The sequence below is a fragment of the Terrapene carolina genome, unplaced genomic scaffold (genome assembly GCF_002925995.2).
Source record: "Terrapene carolina triunguis isolate 2854851 unplaced genomic scaffold, T_m_triunguis-2.0 Scaffold247, whole genome shotgun sequence".
Lineage (NCBI taxonomy): Eukaryota > Metazoa > Chordata > Testudines > Emydidae > Terrapene > Terrapene triunguis.
In genome coordinates, this window is record NW_020664598.1 from 10,105,025 (window position 1) to 10,120,534 (window position 15,510).

The 15,510-nt window shown below is 42.7% G+C and overlaps 1 protein-coding gene across 1 annotated transcript in view; it reads left to right on the forward strand.

Annotated features, from left to right (window-relative positions):
• PAH (phenylalanine hydroxylase) overlaps positions 1–15,510 on the forward strand; it is a 54,955-nt gene that overhangs the window by 17,876 nt on the left and 21,569 nt on the right. The window contains exon 3 of the mRNA XM_024208162.3: positions 8,478–8,661. Within this exon, the coding sequence (XP_024063930.1) occupies positions 8,478–8,661 (184 nt within the window). The remainder of the gene's footprint in view (positions 1–8,477; positions 8,662–15,510) is intronic.

Consider the following 15,510-nt stretch of genomic DNA (forward strand, 5'->3'; position numbering starts at 1 on the left):
GCAGACTCATTAATTGCTTTCTCTCTCTCTCAGTGGTCTTGATGCCACTAGCTGGGACGGAACACCACATCCAGGAGGTGTGTGGGTTACAATATGATGCAAATTGTTACCTCGCTTTCAAATAGGAATCACTCTGATTTTGTTGCGTAATGTTCTTTTCAAATAGCAGAACTTTGCCCTAAGGGCCAGGCTCTGATAGCCTTGCTTGCGCAGTGCAGCACCTTTGATTTACATGGCTGTACTCCTTGTTGTTATGTTGTTATCACATAAGTTGTTACATCATGTGAGTAAAGATACTTGAACCTGGCCCAGAAGTAAATGGTAACATTGAGTCAGACCCTTTGCCTTCTGAGCCAACAAAGATGACTGTGGTAATTTTTTTTTTCTGTTTAGGGAGCTAACTTTGTGTTCAACAAATAATGACCACTTTGAAGTTTATCTCTTTGACCATCATGAATGTACTGGGCTTTTGCTGAATTTTGGATTGTTTCCAAAACAAGAAGAAAAGCATACAGGTTACACAGGCACAGGCATGTTTTGCAAAGCAATTTGTCCCTAGAATTTAACTCAGTACATTAGTGGGATAAATAAGACCTCTCCCCCTTCAGCGCGCACACAACTTCCTATGTAAACCTATTTCCACTACAACATGCACCAGCTATAAACACTTCCTTTGCTGCCCTGATTTGGACACTGCGGAGGGGTCATTTCATAGCTTTTAACTTCAAGACAGAAAGCACTGTTATGTCCTGGGATAGCGCTAACGAGAGCTATGCAAATTATTGAGTTTTTTCCCCCCCCCCAAATTTTTTTTTTTAAAAAAAGGGGAGGGTTCCCTCGGTGATACAAAAGACGAAAAAATATTAGTTTCTGGTAAGATGAAATGTTTCATTTCAATGTTGGGCATTTTTAATTGCTTTTTCATTTTATTAAAAGCAAAGGACATTTGGAAATACCATTCACAAAACCACAGGAGGATGAGGTAGGCTCAGTTGTGACCTTGCCCTAGGTCCTGAGCAAGGGGCAGTGGATAGCTCCTTTCTCTCAGGAGCAGGCAAGGAACCAGACTGTGACTCAAAGTAACTATCTGGTTCCTGGTTCTGCCTTGCTCCATGGGGAGAGAAATCTGCACTAGCCTTACACGGAAGGCAGATTACTTCCCAGGGCATGCCGGCTCAGTTTAGCTGGCTGCCACATGAATGGGCCGGGCAGTAGGGAGAAGGGGCAGAGCCCTGTGTGCTTTGTACAAAGCTGTATGTTTCATGGTCATTTAATTTGTATTTAATACATTCAGCAAACTCTGATCTCATGGGCTTTGGCACTTAGACACTGCTGTGATAAGTGCCTGAGAACAGAGGGTCTCAAGATGCTTGTCACAACTCCCAAGAGGTGTCAGGAGGTTGTGACCACTCTGCCCTTCCCCCACTACTGAATGGAAGGGGTCCTGGCAGATCTCAGTTAGACAAGAGGGGTGTCATGGAGGGGTGAGGGTGAGGTCCCAGTATGGGAAAGGGGGTTGCAGTATAGAGACAATTGAGAATCCATGCCTTAAAAAAACAGAGCCTAAATGAACTCTCCCTGCCCTAAAAGAAAGTCTCTCTCCATTGACTTTGAGGAAGATATTCAAAGGCACTAGGCTCCTAACTCCCATTGACTTTCAATGGGAATCAACTGCTTAACTGTCATGTGTGTTTTTTGAAAACCTTCCCTTTTAATGGGACTCGAATCTTGCCCACAGTTAGCCAGGGGTAAAAACCGCAGCACATAATTGTATATAAAGTTGGTAAGAAAGAGCATGGAAATGTTCACTCTGGGAGTTTTTACTCAGTGTTTGCCTGAAAATTCAGTAGTTATGCAGCCACATTGTAGGAATGTTGTGATAGGTCTGAGGTCGCTTAGTGACAAAGGCCATGGAAACAAGCTACAGATGGATTTTTATAGCTGTCTTTGGTTTTTAAGAATCGAGTACAGGGGCGTGTAGCTCACAGAGGGAAGACACAAATGCACTGTTGGAAACAGTAGCCTAGAACTATCACTCCCTTAAGGCTTCCTAATATATTTGTGAAAAACACATGTGAAAATGTAACCTCTTCAATGATGTTTTGTTAAAAGACTTGTTAATGATGGGCCAACGTCTACTACCAGTGACACCTGCAGTATTGCCAATTCCAATCATTCAAAAATCATGAGACTGATTTCCTCCCCCCCTCCCCCAAATCATGACTTTGTCTTCAAAATCACGAGACTTTTAAAAATCATAAAAGTTGGGTTCTTTTCATTTGATGGTTTTGAACCCTTAGGCTACACCTGGGTCATGTTTTCAGGCTTTTTTTCTGCTACCATGAGGCTAGATGCTTCCTTTTTTTCTCTCTCTCTCTCTGCAAAACAATAACTGTGGTGAGACTCAGGCTAAAATAATGGGAACTGGCACCCCCACTGAAGACTGGAGGGTTACATAGCGCAAACTGAGAGCGATCATTGACCCTAATGGTGAAATCTGTTACCTCGTGATAATGATGAACTTATAAATGGCAAGTGTAGTGTCTTTAAATAAATGCAAGGCAGACAGCTATATGCTTACAAGCATCTCTGCAACTGAACAATTCTGACAGGGGATTCACTCATGCTGAAGCCTCTTTCAGTTGGCCAAATAGTCACAAAGGTGCTGCAAAGGAGCCATAAATCCCACGTAAGGAAGGCCCCTATGCAGCAGGTTTTCCGCAGCAGATTTTCCACAGCAGGCTGAAGGCAGGAGGAGGGCCTGCTGAGGTAGGAGGGGGACTGGCCAGGATGTGCCCACCCCCTGGGGATTCTGCACAGATGCAATAGGCGAGAGGAGCAATTGCAGTAAGGGCACAAGTTAAAGAAATAATACACCCCAGGAGGTGAGTTGTGTTGTTTGTTTGTTTGTTTTTTTGCCTTCTGGTTTCTGAGCTTTTAGAGGACACTCACGTCGAGTTTACAAGCTTTCATCTGCAACCAGGAGGGCTAAAAACATACTTTAAAAAAAAACACTAAACCCCAAATTCTCCTTTTGGCTCCAGGAGCTGGAGCTTTAAGTAAAACATCAAATATCATGAGACTAACAATAAAATTGCAAGAACTGGCAACACAGACTGCATCCTACTGAGTTCTGAATCATATAAAATATAATTACAATACCATCGGTAGACACCAGGTGGAGAAGTTGTACCAAAATGAAATTGGGTGCTGACTAGAAACTCAAGTAACAGAGCTGCTGTAAATATCTTGAAGTGAAGATGTTTATTACCAATACAAAATATCTGAAAACATAATTATGCAAAACTATCAATTGGGAGGGGTCAATTTCTGTGACTGAATTTCTGTTTCCAAAACAGTGATTGTAACTTACATTTATATGGCTCCAAAAGGATCCCAAAGCACTCTTTACAAAATGACAACAATATATATTTATATAATAGACACATAATTTTCTTTGCCCATTGCTGAGATGCAGGCATCTCTTGAATGAAAGGCAAAAATTGTTTGAGAGCATATAACACTACATCCTAGAGTCTGTTTTGCATTATACAAGATTTTAGGACAGGAAGTGAAGAATGCCCTCCACAGAGCTCTTCTTCAGACTGAAGGAAGCTTGTCTCTTTCACCAACAGAAGTTGGTCCAATGAAAGATATTACCTCCCCCAACTCTTCTTACTCAAACCTGGGGCCAATATGGTTACAACAACTATGGAAGAAACTGTCATATAAGGACAGTTTTTCTGTATTGTGTTCTTCTGAGCAAACTACTGATTGTAATACAAATGCACATAATAAATTCAGATCAGTTCTGTTTACAATGTAAGCAGGAAAGGATGTTTTTGTAGTTAAGAGCACTGGTTTTAATAGAAATGAAAATAAAATCGTGTGTGTGTGTGATGAGATAGATATATATATTGCTAAGGATAGGTAAAGTTACATAATTCATGATGGGATATATACAGTTCAAAAACTACACATTCAATCCCCCCCCCTCAATGATGGTTTGAAATAAAGGCATTGCATTCTGCCTTCAGCTTGTAATACAGGGTGAATTTTGACCCTGAGTAATTTAAGCACCATGAGCCTTTAATGCAGCAGAATTTCAGATCGTTTGGACCGCATTCGCATTCTGCCCCAGATTCTCTGCTATGCCTAGTATCTGCTGGGCATGGAGCAGATTGGTGGAGAGAGGGCTACCAGACAGCTGGCTGCCCCTCTGTGTTTCTGAGGTTGGTTCATGGCTGGCCCTGTACAGTTTAGGGCATTGTAGAGCCTGATTTAAACTCTGCCAGGTAAGCGTAATTACTGTTCCCCCTTCCATCACCTCTGTACAGACCGTATGTCAGGAACAGATGGGGAGTGGAGTAGGAGCTGGCTGTGCCAGATTTGCACAAGCCAAGGACTGAAGAATTATCAGATGGCCAAATATGACCAATTTCTGGCCTCTACTCCTGGATCAGTGGAGAAGCGGGAGAGAACCTGGTCTCACTTATACAGATGCAAATTCAGAATAGCTTCTCTGATTTCAGTGGAGTTATTCCAGAATTACATTGGTGTAAAGGAGGTGGACATTTGACTTGGTGAGTATACATCCTCTTTTAGTCTGACCAAAAGAAACCAGCATGAGTCTCTTCTGCCTCCCCGGTGAACTAGAAACAATCTGCTGTATAACACGATAGCAAATCAATAGGTATTTCCTCTGTATTTGTGCATTAGTGGTGCAGCTGGATGAGTAGAACTTGAGAGGACAGGTGACTATAATAAGCAAAATAGCTCCTTTTGCTTTTTACATCAGGCCAGCTTGCACCGGGACCAGTGGGGTAGATAAAATAGGGAGAAGGTACAAAACAGCCCTCCCACCCTAGTCCTGCATGTTGGCACCAGGTCCCTTTGCATTTCAAGACCCTGCACACCAGGCCCAAGACTTTCCAAAGGGAGTGAAGCAAGCATAGCAGAGCTGACTTGTCACAAGAGTGGCACGCATGCTGGCTGCCTGCTCCATTGTTTGTTTTCCAAGGTCTCCTGGACAAATCATTGCTGTGTGGCCCCTGTTGTATTCATTTAGAAGATGAAACGTAGAGGCCAAAGGTGTTAATTCAACCCAGTCACTGTTTAACATTGAACTTTGTTTAACATTGTTTAGGGTTTGGTATGCAGAGACCTCAGCCTGCTTAGCACCATGGCAAACCCACCATTAAACATCCTTTTTAACCTTTTATACAGAAAAGAAGGGGAAAACAGTTAAAGCATTTGAAATGTAAGGCTTTTATTTTAACAGCATCCCTTGTTCCCTTTCCCTTTTTAGAAGGACACCCCCCCCCATGTTTGACAGTCTCTTAAATGGTATCAAAGATGGTAATGACTGTCCCCTTGGGGGGGGGGGAGAGAAGAAGTTAGTTGACATGAGCTGAAGCTGCTGCCGTTGTTAGTCTGATCCCATTTCATCTCAGGTGGTGTTTGGGATTCAGCTGGAGTTGGTACAGGTGGTGATGTCATCTGGGTTTCTCTCTCTGGCCCGGTTTGCTCAGGACATCTCTCAGGATCAGGATGATAAAGATCCTGAGTCCCAGAAACAGTGGGAGAAGCAGCCATGATCACGAAGCTTACTTGTAGCATACATCTGTTCTTCTCTTTTCCCTCCAAAGTCTCTTTCTTTAAGGACCTACAAAGGTAATGGAGGGAATAGCCCATCCCTTCATTATTTTGTCCACCAATTAGGCCTAATATCTGATGCCAATTTTGATTAATTAATTTCCAGTTCCACAACTTCTATTTTTACCAAGCATGATTTTAACATAGTCCTTGAGTTTTAGCAGGAGTTTTTTAGACTAAATCAGTTTTTCTTCTACCTTTTGCACCTGTTCCCATCAACATTTATTACTATAGGCTATTGTGACATTTTATGAACTTTTACATACTTTTTACAGTTGAGCCTACAATGAGGGTAAATTTGTAGTCCCAATTATTACAATACCCCTCTGTCCCTCCCCCCTGCCAATCAGTACAGTCTGTGGGCTTCATTCTCCACTCCCTTGATCTTTGTTTTGTTATTTATTACAGTAATATCTAGGACCTTCCCCCCCGTCCCCCAACATGGGCCAATTGTGCTAGGTGCTGTACAACCTCAGAACAACAAGTCCTTGTGCAATCATTTACACCTGTGCACAGTGAATATAAAATGTTACTGTCAGTGTGAGTAGAGCATTCTGGTTTGGTGGCATTTTACCACCATTTTGCACAGTTGTCTGTGACTACACAAGGTTCCAGGCAGTGAAGAATAAGGCCTAATGGTCCAGATTCTGCCCCTGGTGTAAATCCTCAGTAGTTGCATTGACCTCATTGGATTTATTGTGGATTTACAATGGCCCAGCTGACAGCAAACTACAGCCCGCTGTCTCTGGTCTCTGTAAAAAAAAAATCTAGTTTCAAGTAATTTTAACTTCTAAGTCTTGAGCACTGTAATGATCTCTTACCATCTAGCTAAAAAGCAAATACAAAGTAAGGTCTGTGTGCTCCACAGAACTTTATGGTTCTAAAACAAATTGTCCCTAGGGCTTAGCACAGTCAAACACATTCTCTGCATTCAGACAGCACAACTGGGGAGTATCTTTCAGGAGCAGACGTTGGTGAATGTGCTTTTGAACTTTTCAACTTACTGTACTGGTATTTAGCAAAACAACTTAAGGTAATCAGTGGTTTGCAGACACAGACACAGAAGAGCACCATGCACACTTCTTCCTTTCCTACCAGATTCTGAACTGCCTTTTGTAGCAAGGTGAATGAGGTCATTTCTGTGTTGCTGATCCCCAGCTGCCTCACTGCACTATGCAGCACAAAGGGGAGCAAAACCAAGGAGCAGACAGGCCCAAACCTGAATTTTCTCTGTCTTCATGGGTCTCAGCTTCCTTTTGGGAGGCAGAATTTCATTATGGGCCTCATCCTATAGCAACAACGGCTGCAGTGGGAGTATGCCTGAAGAAGAAATGCAGGCCTAGATCCTACATTTCGAGCTGGTTGACATTTTTTGTTCAAAGGTTTTCTCAAGTAAACATGGTGCGTTTTTTTTTTTTTTTAATCAAAATTTCATTGGGAGAGACCCTGCTTTTGACTACATTTTTCTGGTTTTCCTCAAGAAATCAAACCGTGCACATTCTGGGGTTTTGATGAAAACCAGAAGAGTTGTGGAGAAAAATGTGGTCCAAAACAAAAAATGTCTTCAAACTTTTTCCATGGGAGAGAACATTTTCTGACCAGCTCTACCTAAGATTCAGCCACCTCTCAGAGAGAGACAACAGTCCTGCTCACTGAACGGAGACACTGTGAAGTGTTTCAAAAACACTTTGGAATGTGTATCTTGAATGTTATTAATCAGATATTGTATCTATTTAGCTTGTTAAGTCAGTGGTTCCCGATGTGCATTTTGTTGTTGGTGCTCCCCTAGTGTCGGATTGGCAAATAGGGGCCTTTTCCTGTGCTGTTTCCTAGGACAGTTGCTGTCTCTTCTCCTTTGTTTCCATTATTTTTTCTCTCTTGTCCTATTCTGTTTCCATTTTCTCTTTTCCTTCTCATCTGTTTTTTCTTCTGTGATTTCTTTCTTTTTTTATTTATTTATGTATTTTTTTGGTGGGAGTGGCTTCCTATTCTTTTACTCTTTCCTGTTCTGTCTTGAGTTTTGTTACCCCTTCCAGTTTCCCCATTCACCTGAATGCTACATGCTGTTCTGCGTGGCTTGCAGTGGCACTTTGGAGCCATGCGACATGTGCTTCCATGGCTGAGCTGAGTGTTGCAGGAACAGAGATGCTTGAGTTTGCAGCAGCTGACACTTGAGCTGCTCCCCTGGCTGGCTGCAATGCAGGAGTAAAGAGAGTAGGTAGGCAGGTTTAAAGGAATTGTCCATTGCTTATCCCTACAGTCACAGCAGTAAGCTTGCAGTAGGGTCTGAAGCAAGGAGACTACATGCACAGAACGAGGGCATATAATGGCTTTTCATTTTCTGCCCCTTGAGATATGGATCACAAGATACTCTGCTTCTGGCTTTTCCAAACCTCATTTCATTGTCATCGCAAATAACTTAAATGTATTTGTTTATTCTCACTTCTTTATTCTTCATGGGAGGAATTCTTGAATCCTGTGTTGATTCTGAGTAAATGCTCTTCTCCACATAGGCATATTCAGAGCCTGCGTGCAGCTTTTTTACAAAGCCTATGCACCACTTAAATCCAACTTAAGCCCTACTTTGAGGGAATTAGTTGTGCGCAGGCCCTGCATTGACTCTGCACGGTGGGTGGGGAGGGGGAGAAATTTCAGTTGTATAGGGGTGAAATTCACCCCTATACAACTGCTCCATCTGGTGGAGATTATTGTGGTGTAGAGGGCCTTGTATGGACCATTCACCAACAGGTGAATTTCAGCATGCTGTGATTCCACTTACAGCATATAGTATCAAAATTCAACCTATTATCCCTTTCTCATAGGAAAAAAGTATAAACCTGATCCATATTGAGTCCAGACCTTCCCGAGTCAACAAAGATGAGTATGAATTCTTCATAAACCTGGATAGGAGGAATACTCCTCTTCTCACGGATATCATCAAGACTTTGAGAAACGAAATTGGAGTGACTGTTCATGAGCTTTCACGTAAAAAGAAGAAAGATGCTGGTAAGAAAATATTGATTGTGCTAATATTGACTATAAAATTGTGTTATCTGCCTAAACCACTCAGCCTTTTTGAACTACTTCTATTCCCTTCAGTAAAGCAGTTTTCTGGTTGACCTCTGTACCTGTGTTTCCCCTTCCACCCTTTATAGTCCTGTCTCCCATTCCAAAAAGTTGTAGGCATGGTCATTTTCTGCAAATGAACTGTGCCCTTGCTGTTCAAATAGGCTATATTTTCATACACAGCTTTCAGCAATCTACCAAATTCATCTAGTGTTATCCTTTGCTCCTTACACACACAAACAATACGAAGAGACCACACGGGCACAGGTGAGTTCCAAATGACTGCGTTTGCTAAAGATACGCAAACATGCCAACCCTAGCTACAGGCACACTGCCGCTGTGATCAGGGCCGGCTCCAGGCACCAGCGAAGGAAGCAGGTGCCTGGGGCGGCCAATAGAAAGGGGCAGCACTCCGTCCGTTATTGGGGCGGCACGTCCGTGTCTTTGGCGGCGGGTCCTTCACTCCCTCTCTTCCTCTTTGATAGCACTTCAGCGGCAGCTCAATCAGCGCTTGGGGCGGCAAAAAAGCTGGAGCCTGCCCTGGCTGTGACTGGTTTCCAGTGGCTTCTAGAACACAGCAAGCACCATTGGATAGCTCAAAAAGTATTTAAAGGGATATTACTCTATTCCGATAAACATTACCTAGATTCAAACTTTTTTTTTTTTTAATGATGGTCTTTGCTTGACATGCACAATGGCTTTAGTCTTGTCAACCTCCAACAAGTTACATAAAGCCCAGATTCAGCAAGCTACTTAAGCATATAACTAACTTTAAGCACATGAGTAATTCTATTGAAATCTATGGGACTATTCATGTGTTAAGCACATGATTCATTTTAAACTGCTTTGCTGGAGCAATGCCAGCATGCTCAGCACCTGATTGAATCGAGCCCTTAATGTGCATTTTTGGTAATGAATGCCATCTAGAGAAAGATGGTCTTTCACCTCCCTAAGGAGGGCTGGCTCCTCTTAAGTCACTAAGGAAGGCTTTAGAACAGTGGCCTAGAGACATTTGCAACTGCCTGCCCTTCATGCTCCCTTGATGAAGAACTTGCATCACTTTCCAAAGCTGCCGTGTCTTGATCACCCTTACAGGGGAACAGTCAGGTGAAGACAGGCAGTTTGTTAACATTGAAATAGGATAATGCAGATGGTTTGTTTGTTTGAATCCACAGCGGAGCCCTTCTTGGTCACCCTTCATAGTAAGGGTCCACTTAGAAATAGTTTATAAAGAGTTAATTACCATAAGAGGTGTTATGATTATCAGCATCTTACAGATATGAGTAGCTTGATCTATGGATGGTTTATAAATCCATCAGTAGAAGGTATGCCAGATGGTTATAAGCTACCAGTTGACCTATTGGACTCTATAACAATTGACTTACCAGTTCTTAGAACATCTGCTGGCCATTTATTAACTCTTTGTTAAATGGACCCTTCATGCAAAGTGTGATCATATTCTCAATTGTGTTTAATGCATAAAAGTTGCTGATAAAGGACCAAGTAACAAAATAACGAATGAAGTGTTGATTGTCATGGCTAACTCCCAATACCCCTCATTGCCACCCCCAAAACACCCTAAATCTTGGTTAATAACAATGAACCAAATCCTGCAGCCCTTACTAAGGCCAATGAGGAACAGTCCAGCACTACACTTGGTGTGAAGCAATGTAACCCGTGGGGAAGTAGAGGAAGAAATTCTGCTTCAAGGAAGTAGATTTCTTCTCTGATTTCCCTGGCAGGGATCTATTACTGCACCCCTTCAGAGTGTGGAAATCATTTCCCCATCTCTTCCACAGTGGTCCTTCTCTGCAGGCTGATCAGCCTCCAATCTCTCTCCATCCCTTTCTGGAGCACTGTGCACCCCTTGGTGGATGGAGGGAGCAGGCTGTATCCTTCTTCAAGCTCAGGGGCAGAAGCTGTGTCTGACTCTTATGCAGGTTGGATGATGAGGGGGGAGGGGAGAGGAAGCCTTCTTGTGCACTTCTTCCCCCACAATGCACCTACGTAAGAGTCAGGCACAATCTTCCCCCTCATAGGCATAATCTTGCCCCCATAATCTCACTCAAATCTTTTGGGTCCAATCGCACCCCTCCCCCAACCCATGAAATCAGGGAGTTTTTTCTACCCATTTCAGTGGGAGCAGGCTCAACCTATCCTCACGCAGGCAAAACTCCCAGCAATGTTGATGGTAGTTTTGCCTTTTTAGGGAACTAGGGCATGATCCTGGGAGGTGCTGAGTACCCTCCATTCTTCTTATTGAAGTCAGTGAGAGTTGAGAGTGCTCAGCACCTCACAGGATTGGGGCCCGGGTAAAGACATGGCCCAGAAGATTCATGTAAAGAAACCACAACACCCACTTTATTAATACCTAAATACCTCTTCAGATACCAGATGTGATTTTAATAGGATTTCAGCTAAGATTGTCTTCAAATGCTTTTGGTCTGGTTCTTCCTCTTCCTTCCTTGGAACAACATAAAAGGGCATTAATATCTGCCCGAGATAAATCCTGGTAATCCGTTTACCATCTCCTTTGTGCCTGACCCATGACATTACATTTGGGGGAAAGAAACCTCCAACAAATACTCTCTGGGGTCAGTTTCCTCCATACAAGTGACAAGAGAGAAAGGGTTATGCCTGGGCAGGGAGCTATTAGCACTACTGTTGAGATTCCCTCCGAGACCTCTTTCCACTCGGCTTCCTAAGAACTCAGTTCGACTCCTGCCTTTGTCACTCGGGTATCTTTACTGGACACACAGCAGTGCTATGCTGAGCTGATCAGACTCAGATACAGGGTACATCACAGCTCCAAAGTTACACAGAAACTTCCTCCCTTTCTATACATTACACATCTCATTGCATTTACTATACATTGCAGCGCACATTTTTGGATCGGCTTGGTTACTTTGCAGGAACCAATCTCTGTGCAGCATGCGCTGTCCACATGCTGACCACCATTCGACTTCCTCTTTACCTCCTCTCTATATTCTTAACTTCCCTTGTTATCTAGTTCATAGTAAACAGTCCCTGTGTGTTTCCCCTCTTATCTGAGTTGTCTCGGACATTCTGTCTTCTTAGCCTACTGACCTATTTACTTACTTTATTTAGAACAAACATTCTGTTTTCAACCTTATGATTAATTTCCTTCCCTAATCTTCTCTTCCAAAAAAAGAGGCCTCCCTCCAGGAGTTATTTACTCCAGGCCAGGCCTCAGCTACACTTATTATCACAGATGTTCTCTCTTTGTCACGCGTCCTCTTTCTGAATTATATTTTCAGAAGAAAGCTACAGACCCTGGAAAGATTTTGCTGAGCAGCAGTGATTAAAGGTTTCGTAGGCACTGATTCGAGCACAGGGTAGAGCTCAAAATGTCAACAACAAAAAGACCACAGGAGAAATCATGGCTCCATTGAAGTCAATAGCAAAAATCCTATTGATTTAATCAGGGCTAGGATTTCACTTCATGTTTCATGTTCATCAAAAGGTCTTCTTGAGCCAGATTAATCTCTATTGACTTCAGAGCAGCAGAGATTAATTCGATCCCTTCTGATTGAAGGAATGACTGTTTTTGTTTGTTAGTGGAAGCAATTTATCATCAGAGAGAGAGAAGATCAAATGAATCATTTTATTTTTATTTCTTCTGTCCTTGATTCCCTTTTCAGTTTCAATAGTTGCCATTAGTGGAAAGGCCCACCATGAGTTTAAATCTCAGGAGGGTTGTGCCCTAAAAGTCAGACTAAGGCAGGGGCGCTGGAACAATGTGTATAGTGGGGGTGCTGAGAGTCATTGAACCAAACTGTAAATCCTGTATCTGATGGAAACCACTTCAAGCCAGGGAGTGCAGCAGCACCCCTAGTTCCAGCACCTGTGGACTAAGGCTGCTTAGGGAGCAAAGCATACACAGGTTCAGAGTGAAATGAGAGACCAAGCTGAAGACGTAATGGCTGAATTTGTCCCTTAAACAAATATGACAGTGTTAATAAATAACTAGCATTGCCATGACAATGTCTACATTGACTTGCCCTTTAAAATCATCACTCATAGATCTTAACATTGGAATCTTAACATCAGAATCTGCTGATGTTCTTTTTTTAAAATATAAAACTAAACAAAATATCACCACTACCCCCCAAACACACACAAACACACACACACACACACACACACAAACACACACACACACACACACACACACACACACACACACACTAGCAAGCCAACCTCCCCTATGTCATATGTGGACACAGGCCTTTTTCATTGCCAAGGAAAATATTCTCCTTATGAGACACATCTGTGTCAAGAAAGAAGCAACTTACTTAAGCTAAGGCAATAGTGCCAATTCCTTATCCACCATCTATAGATGGGATTTGATTTTTCTTTGATAAGGATTATGGGTTCAGTTCATCTGTGCACTTTACATGAATTCAGTGCAGGGTCACAGGAGGTAGCAAAGGTGGTTTTGTTTTATTTCCCTATGTTGCTTCTTGGTGACCAATGTGCCATCTAGGCTAGTGAAATCCTCTTTCCTCAATTGATCTAGTTATGACAGTCTGGGCTTTTTATCGGCTTGCGCTTAAATAGTTTTTGTTCATTTTGCCTGATGTTTGTTGAGTGCCACTAGGACTTGGTCCAGCAAAGTACCTGAGCAATGAAGAGAAGGAAGAACCACAAGAATGATTTAAGGATTGGAAAATGTGCTGTACAGTGAGCGCTCTATCTATTTAGGCCAGGTCTACACTTAAAAATTAGATAAACTTAGCTACATCACTCAAGGCTGTGAAAAATTTTGTGCCCTGAGCACCGTAATTAGGTCAGCCTAACTCCCGGTATAGACATGGCTAGGTTGATGGAAGGATTCTTGTGTCAGCCTAACTACTGCCTCTCAGAGAGGTGGATTTATTATATTGGACTGAATTTAAAAACTCCTTCTGTCAATGTAGGAAGCATCCAGTGGCTGTAGTGTAGACATACCCATAGCATATTGAAGAAAAGGCCAAGAGGTGAATTGATCATAGTCTGTAAGTACAGGAAGAAGACCTTGGATCTTTAGAGAGGTCTTTAATCTAGCAGATGAAGGCATAACAAGATTGAATGGATGGAAGTTGAAAGTAGGTGAATTTTCAAACTAGAAATAAGCCCACACTTTGAACAGTGAGGGTGATTATCAGTTGGAATGTGTAGTGGATTGACCATCACTTGAAATCTTTACATCAAGGCTGGATATCTTCCTAAAAAAAGTAAGTTCTAGTTCAACCACAGGTTATTGGAATGGATGCAGGAATCACTGAGTGAAATTCTATGGTCTGTGCTATGCCAGAGGTCAGACTAGATGGTCACAGTGGTCCCTTCTGGCCTTAAAATCTATGAACCCTGTGCTTAACTTGAAGCATGTTTTGATGTTTTACCAGGTCTGGGGCTTTAGTGTACTGATGATTTTTCATTTGGGCTCAGTTATCATTTTTACTCTTTTTTCCCCCCCCAAGCTCTCTTAATTGTAGGACAAAAGATATTATATTTCCCCCTATTCAAGCAATGAATAAAAGCTTTAGATCAATAATATAACTGTAGCTTAGCAAATGCTAGCAAAATGTCATCATTCTGAAGGTAACTTTAGCTCTTCACATGAGCGATGTGCTGAAGTGTTTCATCTGGCCAAATGCCTTTTGTGGAATTAGAGTTATTTGTTGCGAACACACAGTGCATCTCTTCATGACTCTTTTGGGAAACAAGTTGAGTATTTGCAGACCCCTAGGAGCCCAGGAATAAAAGAATTAAATATTAGTCTATTTCAGTGGCGGGAAACAGAGACAATTTATTGCATTTCTGAGACCGGCTGGAGGCTGAGGTTCTGTAAGAGCCTTGTTTGCTAAACCCTGGGGCAGGCCAAAGCATTTGGATCTGTTTAAAAAGGTCTAAACCTGTGCCTCGAACAGCTATAAATTTAATAGACCTGGCTTTGACCCTCCTCACAATGGTCAGAATGTAGGAGCTCTGCAGAAACTCCTAACTGCTTCCATTTTGTTGCCCCACATATAAATAGCTTATTAGCATCCTATTAAGCATTTGACCCCATGTTAATTTGGTCACCACTTGGGTGTCCAGTACATGCCCATAAATGCTGCTGTTTCATTTGCAGACAAATCAATATTTATTACTGATCAGCCCATGTTCTCTCTTGAAGTCTTCTTCACAGAGGCTCCCTGTTGCAACAGCTTGCTCGGGCAATTCATTAACCGCAGTGCAGACAGCCAGCATGTCTGGTTAACTAGCCCCCGCGAAAACATGTCAGCAAACAAAATATTTGACAAATTCATTGAGAGCCTAATTTGATTTGATATTTTTAAACTGTTGCTAGCATTGTTGGGGAAGGTCTTTCTGAACTGCATTGCCAGACAATATACCCCAGCAGCTCTCTCACATCACTAATTGCTCTGATTCCTACTGTATGTATAGGGCAGAGGGGCTAAATCCCATGCTGTGCTCAACACCCTCAATTCCCATTGACTTGGATGCTGAGAACACTAAGCTCTCGACAGAAGACTAATAGGGCCCTGTTCAGCCTTCTGCTGCCGCCCCTTTGTACCAGTGAGGTTGGTGCAAATGGACCATAGGGCAGGTATAAAGCCTCTCTCATCAGGGATCTCCCCTACTACAGAGCCACTCCACCAGCTCTGAGCTGAATCCACATGAGCCGCAGGCACTGAGGGTGTTCTGAGGTGGGGGGGCGGGTAACAGGAGGTGAGGCGAAGTTAGGCCGGAGGAGGGAGGGGAGTAGTGGAAGGCGGTGTG